This window comes from Pectinophora gossypiella, chromosome 21, assembly GCF_024362695.1.
Source record: "Pectinophora gossypiella chromosome 21, ilPecGoss1.1, whole genome shotgun sequence".
NCBI classification, from domain to species: domain Eukaryota; kingdom Metazoa; phylum Arthropoda; class Insecta; order Lepidoptera; family Gelechiidae; genus Pectinophora; species Pectinophora gossypiella.
The window spans coordinates 2,232,811-2,240,808 of record NC_065424.1 but is presented as its reverse complement, the minus strand read 5'-3'; the positions used below and the strand labels follow the sequence as shown (position 1 = coordinate 2,240,808).

At 42.5% G+C, this 7,998-nt stretch overlaps 1 protein-coding gene across 1 annotated transcript; it reads right to left on the bottom strand.

Moving 5' to 3' along the window:
* Positions 1-255: 255 nt before the first annotated feature.
* LOC126376810 (trypsin delta-like) lies at positions 256-7,998 on the bottom strand. The gene is made up of 8 exons (XM_050024357.1): positions 7,982-7,998; positions 7,447-7,521; positions 3,911-3,987; positions 2,837-2,998; positions 1,681-1,774; positions 1,402-1,560; positions 871-941; positions 256-421 (listed from the first exon to the last, which is right to left on the bottom strand). The coding sequence occupies exons 2-8, from the start codon at positions 7,462-7,464 to the stop codon at positions 256-258; spliced, it is 747 nt and encodes a 248-aa protein (XP_049880314.1). The 5' UTR covers positions 7,465-7,521; positions 7,982-7,998.

Below are 7,998 nucleotides of genomic sequence, written 5' to 3'. Positions count from 1 at the left end.
AGTAATGTCCTATAACCAAACTAGAGATCACAAAGTGATTTTCGTGATGTGTCTCCACCGGGATTTGAACCCGGGACCTCCGTATCGTGAGCCCAACGCTCAAACCACTGGACCACGGAGGCCGTTAAGGATTGTAGTAATCTCCGGCCAAGTAGTTAATGCCATTTGGGTCAAAACAGCAACAAGCCACGTAAAAAAAGTATCAGATATAAATTGTAAAAAAATATCACTGTTGTGTTGGTAATATATTTATTTTCAGTGTCTGACGGGCCTGAGTATGTCAGATTGCGCCTGGTACCGGTCCAGGAAGGGGTACAGCCGCTCTTCAGCCATCATGAAGTGTGTCGCATTGATGATAAAGTCCATGTTGCTGTCTGACGCGATGTACGAGAACATTGCCGGGAACCGCTCCGTGCCGCACCTGACATCATGGTTAGAGATTCTCGGTAGATTCACCATTTTTTTTTCACCTTTGATGGGTTTGCTCTTGGCCTCAGTCTTGCCCAAAGGCACTGACGAGGCCTAAATGGAGCTCGCTCGCCCAGAAGGTATCCGGGTTATATGCATTCGGAAATACTTTACTTACAGAAGACGGCAGAGGGTGACCCGAGATATGAACACTAACAGTGGGTCTAATCCGCAAGCTAAAACCCGCTCAGCAAGCTATAAAAAGAGTTATGTTTGAAGTTTCTCTCAGAATTAGAATCCGAAATGAAGTGTTCCGACAGAAAACCAAAGTTATTGAAAGTCGTTACAATATGACCAATGTGAGGGGAGACTTTCTGGTCTAAATAACCCTGATAGGATGAACATTCGGTTGTCGGCTCGGTCATTGACCTCAACTCATACGAGAGAAGAAGGCATACTTACATCTTCCGTATGCCCCACGACGCCAGTCCCCAGAGCACGCCATCACTCACTGCAGGCGCTCCAGTGTCTCTCTGAACATTACGAAAATGTATCTAAGTACTACATTTTTTTTTATAAATGAGTATACTGGATATTTTTTTATCATTTAGTTGTAGGGTGCAGGTTAAAATAATACATAGGCCCGAAGTTTTAGGAATCGCGCATATTGTTCACCAGTAGAAAATGGGTATATGTTACAGTATTGCCATGGTTAAAAAATAATTAGAAACTGAAATGTTGGGGTTGCCAACAACTGGTCATCTTTGTTCATCAGACGTGAGTTAACATAGAAAAAAAGGTATAGTGATACTTGACCGGACAAATGGCGTCTGATGAGAGCTCTTGCCCGGTGAACAAAGTACCAGGGCCGCAGAAATCAAAGAGAATCGAATACAAAAACACCGAACCGCAAATAGTGACGTCGGTTTATCAGACGCCAGTGGAGTACCCGGTGAATGAAGTACCAAGGTTGCAGAAATAGAAGGATCTCACCGTGCACGGCGCGCGCCGTCCAGTCTGCTCTAGACAGATGAAGTTGTCCGATACAAACACACCGAAGCGCATGGTAATGTTGTTACACTTGTCACGGTTCATCAGCCGCGAGTGGAATACTTGCAGTGTCATTTCTTGCCTATCGTAGATGCCATCGCGCTGGAAACATAATTATAGGTAAAGAAAGAAACATTCTTTATTGTCGGACAGTTATCGAAAACAAAAGAAAACAATATGACATTGTAAATGGGGCAAAATAATTAAAAAGTAAATACTTACCCGTTCTGTACCCCAGCTGACGATCCATGCGTCGTCAAACACTGGCATCATGACGCGATTTGGAAGGTCTACCGCGTGGCATGAGTGGGAGAACCTGCCGATAACACGATATGTTAACAATAAGAATTTACCCTCTCAAATCCAACATTGTCATCATCCCCCCAGCCTGATCCCATTTTTCACAGGGTCCGCTTACCTAACCTGACGATTTGACAGGTCCGGTTTTTTACAGAAGCGACTGCCTGTCTGATCTTCTAACCTGCGAAGGGAAAACCAGTCCTAATACAGGTTAGGTCACACATCCCCAAAAATGCATTTCTGATCTGATGAAATCCACATTCCCGGGGTTTCATCACGATGTTTTCCTTCACAGCTGAGCACGTGATAATCATTTATGATCCAAACATGAATTCGAAAACAAATTCGATAATCTGATTCGACATTCGGTTTAAGCCTGTGCTGGATTCGAACCTGCAACCTCAAAGTGAGAGGCAAGCGTTCTACTAACTGGGCTACCACGTGCCAAAATCCAACATTGTATCAACTCAAAAAAACATTAAGCACATGTTGTAGTTGCGAAGTGTTGAAGTTGGTATAAGCAAATAGGATAGCTACGGTACGTATCTAAACTGAATAAGATCATTTTTATTATTTTATTTTAATGATAATTTTAATTATTTTCTTTCGTGCCCCGCACGCCAACCGCCGCATGCCTTGCTAAGTGTGTTAAACGTGCGTAGACAATGCCTCGCCACGAATATAAAGGCGAGTACTTATAGGTCTACCAGAATCTGTCCATCTGTCCATATTGTCCGTCAAGACGTTTTCATCTAATTACTCGAGTGTTGCTTACTATAGAAATTTTATTTCGCCATTTACCATGAAATTCTGGAACACCTATACACACATTTTGCGAGGCGTGTGACGGGGCAGCTTGAGCACATATAACAACATAACATAAGCTTACGACTATATTGCGGTAGGCAGATGTACATCCATCATAAGATGAACTAAGTACCCACACCTCACCGAGTTTTCTATTAGACCAACTGTCTCGCCGTCTATACTGGTCGAGCCAACTGTGTTAATGAAAGCGGGGGAATTTTGTAGGTACATGAACATGAAAATCCCCGTCAAATAATCTAGCACACATTACTTGATGTTCCGATCAGTGAGCAGTAAGGCGACGTCGTTGTCAGGGTTCTTCCGGATGCTCCACTTGGGGTGCTTCATCACCTCGGCGATCTCGGCCACCTGTCCCCCCTGCTGCACGTGCCTGGACCCCGCGCGGATCTTTAACCGGCTCATGCGGTTGGATCTGTTATAGAGTGATACTTATCTAAAGGGATCCCACCAGGATGCCATGGTTGCACCAGAGGGAAATTATTCGGGATTCAGTCGCCGGCAACAAATTGGTTGCGTAACCGAGGTTTCCTTTGTACAACTGCATATGTTTCGGTGGTGGAGCCACCAAGGTGTCCTAGTGAGATAGAGCCTAAATCTTCAAGGCTTCTGCGGTAAGGCAGAATGTTGATGGACCACTTATTATGGTCTCTGCTACAGTAGATTGGTAGCATGTTCATGATGATAATATATGACAAATGGGTCTAATAAATATATTTAACATCGCCATCATGACCCCATGAAGATGAATTACAGAATTGGCTTAAGACATGCAAACAGACACATTATTACATAACATTGCTAGTTGATTAGGCTCACGATCTGGAGGTCTGGGTTCGATTCCCGACGGGTACATTGTCGAAATCACTTTGTGAGACTGTCTTTTGTTTGGTAAGGACTTTTCAGGCTTGAATCACCTGATTGTCCGAAAAAAGTAAGATGATTCCGTGCTTCGGAGGGCACGTTAAGCCGTTGGTCCCGGCTATTAGCCGTAAAAAAACACCTCCACCAACCCGCATTGGAGCAGCGTGGTGGAATATGCTCCATACCCCCTCCGGTTGATTGACGGCAGGCCTGTGCCCAGTAGTGGGACGTATAAGGCTGTTTATGTGATGGTCATTAAACACAGCCTTCTTTCTCGTATTTGGCTACGGAACATTCGTGTTATAAAATATTTCGTGTACTTTTATCGGTTTAAATTCAGATCAAGGATTATTTTTTTTTATGTATTCCATATTATACAAGGTATACACACGAGTATATGCGCCTTATCGATGTTAATAAAAGCAACATTGGTACCTGAGAGTGGTAGTATAAAGTGGCTTACTTCCAGACGCAGTTGGCTGTGGTGATGATCAGACGCTGGTTCAGCAGCGCGCCCGTACACCAATGTTCACCATCCTTCTGTATCGACACCGCATACGGGTAGTTCTCAATAATCGCGTCGCGCGCAGCTATGAGCCGCCGACTTGCGTTCACTGGGAAATGGGGATAAATAAAACTATAAAAATCAATTTTACATCCTTTATTACTCAATTTACAATTACATTTTACCTTTCTGATTTTTCACCGCCGCGTCAATGCTATAGGATTTCTTCGACCTTCTGGCTCCTTGACCTTTCTGAGAATGACTCCCCTTCTTTCCATGTCTCAGTTTCTTGGAGCCGGACCTCCCTATCTTATGTTTCGCGCCACTTGTGAGGTTTGTGCGAGGCGATTTAAGGCTTGATACCGATTTCTCATTTTTAACGCCTTTCTTGGACTTTTTGATAGGTTCCACAACATCCCTTTTCGAGTGTAAGTTTTCTTGTACATCATCTTTTGTAAGCTTAGGTTTTGAAGGATTTGCTGCTGCAGACGCTTTTGCGTTATCTGTTTTGTCATCTTTTGGTGTATCTAATTTGTCGGCAGACCTTTTCTTTCTGATTGATTCGTTCCAGAAATCAGGCAGTACTTTTTTAACTCTCAGTTTTGGTTCGTCTTGGTTCTCTACTGGGAAGTAAAGGCTGCTGGGCACGTCCATAGCTTTCTTGTGAAGATGGTTTGGGAACACGGTGTACGCGTTTGCGATACTCTTCTTCTTAGTGCGAGGACTTTCTGTCGTAGACTTTTCATATCGTCTGTTGAGGAATTTATTCTTTTGCAACACAGCGCTATACTTCTTTGGGGATGGTTCCACTAAAAGCGAAGCTTTTTGCAGCATCTCATCGTCAACGCACACAATATTGTCTATTAAATAGATACAAAAAATCAGCAGAAGCAATGGTTTCATAGCTGCAACATCTAACGTTATGTCGACAAAAATTGGAATGAATTTATTTTACTGCAATTTTACGAGTTTTGTGATGGCATTGGCAATTGACCGATAAGTTTCCAATTTCAAAAACAGATATTACAGACGTTATATTTAAATTCCTTTTTATCTTTGAGTACATTGATTGGCTTAAAATGTAAAGGTTTCTACGACGATTTTGTTCGATACAGTTGTCCGTAGTATCCTAAAACTTCGTATCAGAAGTTGCGTAGTTCCATAAAACTTACGCCTAGTGTCTTTCTGGCGATATGTTGAAAACTACATGTAATAACGATAGGTGCCTTAATGAAATTGAACCAAGGGATATGATATACCTCAGATCCATTGATGTATAATATTTTATGTAACTGTAGATCGATTAATTTTGTGACGAAAAATTCCACTTCAAGTATATTAATTAACTCAGAATCGTGAATTGAATCATCCCCCCAATTGGTGTTATTAACACCCGGTAGAAAAATAGATCTACCTATTCTCCTACTATATAAGTAGGTATAATTATTATACGTTATACGTATAATTATACAATTCCGCTCCACCAGAGGTTCGTGATGCTCTTGTCAATGCTCCCAATCCCAATGAACTCTGAGCTCCTATCGCTTAGAGCCCTTCTCTAAGTCCTATCTCCCTTCCTCGACGTTACATAAAACCTTCACCGTCCGTGTTACTCTATGCTTTTGTGTCATGTGATCAAAATTCTGCCAGTATCACGTAATGGCTGTCAAATATTTCTAGCGAAAGACTCAGGTGAAAGATATTGTATAACGTTTATTGACAGGATTAAGATAATAAAGTGAATTTAGTGTGTAGTGGACTGTTTTGGTGGTAAAACCATGGCACAGGAACCAAACAAGCAAGCCCGCACTTGGAGCATGGGTACAAGCACTACATCTCGATCATTTGCACTCGAGTCCTGGTCCTTCGTCCAACATAAGGACTACACTCTTCAGATATTGCAGAAGGTTACTTTGTCAAAAAGCTATTATCTCAAAAACCAAAAGTTCCCGGACTTTGAACTGTGAAAAGATTCTCTGTCGATCTGTATTTTTCGTTTTCCAAAAATCCAGAGGCAGGATTTTTTGACGTGACTTATTGTAGATTTGCCGCAGATGGCACTAACGACTTGGCCGCACAAATGGGAAGCGCTGAAGGCTCTCACCCGGTACAACGTTTAAAACAACAGGCCTGAGGGTGCCCAGTTGGGCGCGAACCTCGGCTCAGGGCGTCGTCTGAGAGGAAAAATATTTGAAAGAATTAATCGACCTTAGTGGGTCGATAGCGATAAGCGCTGATTGAGGGAAATCGTCGACCACGCCGGCGGGGTCGGTATTGGGATCCTAGTTCCAGAGATTACTTCATATAATTACTATGTCAATGTTTTAACGTCTAAAGTAAGTATCAATCGGTCGCGGTCAGGGAGTGACCTTAGTAATATTTTTCCAGGACAAGACAGGAATTGTAGGCACAATCCCCACGACAGAGGCCCAGAGGTTGGCCTTCTTCAGAAGTTACGTGACATCTCCTTTCAAGACACAAATCACATACATGAATTTATGGCAATATTCTATGTAAGTATAAGAAATATTCATTTGGATAATGTAAGTAAAACACGGTACTTGTTATATACAAACATACTACTGCTCTTAGACGACGCCCTGAGTCGAGATTCACGCCCAAGTGAGCACTCTCAGGCCTGTTGTCTTAAACGTTGTACCGGGTGAGAGCCTTCAGCGCTCCCCATTTGTCCGGCCAAGTAGTTAATGCCATTTGCGGCAAATCTACAATAAGTCACGCCAAAAAAAAAAATATTGGGCTGGTTTTTCCTTCGCGAGTTAAAAGGTTAGACAGGCAGACCCGAGAAATGTGTTTCGGATACATGTGACCTAACCTGTGTTGGGCTGGTTTTCCCTTCGTGGGTTGGAAGCTTAGGCTTCTGTAAAAAACAAGACCTGTCAAATCTTCAAGTTAGGTAAGCGGATCCTGTGAAAAACGGGATAGTGCTAGGAAGATGATAATGATAAGATCACGCGTATTTTCCTAAGACGGCGCGTTGTACGAATGGTATGGAGTACCACGTGTAATTTGACTGAAAATTGACCTATAATAGATTAGAAATAGTGCTATAATAGTCCGAAGTGGCAGTGGACAGGACACATAGCGAGGAGAAACGATGGCCGCTGGGGCGAAAAGGTTCTCGAATGGCGACCACGTGTCGGACGACGCTCAGTGGGTAGGCCCGCTACAAGGTGAACCGACGATCTGGCGAAGGTCGCGGGAAGCCGCTGGATGCGGGCAGCGCAGGACCGATCGTCGTGAAGATCCTTGGGGGAGGCCTATGCCCAGCAGTGGGCGTCGTACGGCTGATAATGATGATGATGATGAATAGATTAGAACTCGTAGGCCAATACAGGGCGCCTTTCAGGGGCGGACTTAAAAAGAAGGTTTTATAAGAACATTGACCTCGTATTGAATAAAGAATCGTGTTTTCAGATACTTCTGGACGTTCATTAAGAACTTTCTGCTAAAGACGATCCCTATCAACTACTTACACGTATTCCTTGCGGCATACAATCCAGCGGAACCTCTGTTTGCTGCTAAAATGGCACCTCTGGGTACAGGTGAGCCTAGACAAAGTTATAGAAAAACGAATCATCTCCCTAGCGTTATCCCGTTTCCATAGAATCCGCTTACCTAACCTAAAGATTTGTCAGGTCCAGTTTTTTACAGAAGACTTCCAACCCACGAAGGGAAAACCAGCCCCACACAGATTAGGTCAAATATCTCCGAAACACATTTCTCGGGACCTAACCTGATTTGGGCTGGTTGAGCTGGTTTCCCTTCGTGGGTTGGAAGGTCAGAGAGGCTGTCGCTTCTGTATAAAACCGGACCTGTCAAATTATCTAGGTAAGAGGACCCCGCGAAAAACGGGAGATGATGAAATCTATTAAAAAAATATATATTATTATATATTATAATAAATTAATATATATTTATTTTTTAATAAATTATAATTGTATATTTTATTAATTTTAATTATAAATAAAAAATAAATAATATTTATTTATTAATAAATATTTTACTTACTTATTATTATTTACAAC

Excerpts from the sequence above, each read along its gene's own strand:
- LOC126376810 (XM_050024357.1), bottom strand. Across the intron at positions 1,775-2,836 it reads CTCACTGATCGGAACATCAA|GTTCTCCCACTCATGCCACG; the intron begins GTAATGTGTGCT and ends TGTTATCGGCAG. Across the intron at positions 1,561-1,680 it reads TCAGCTGGGGTACAGAACGG|CGCGATGGCATCTACGATAG; the intron begins GTAAGTATTTAC and ends TTATGTTTCCAG.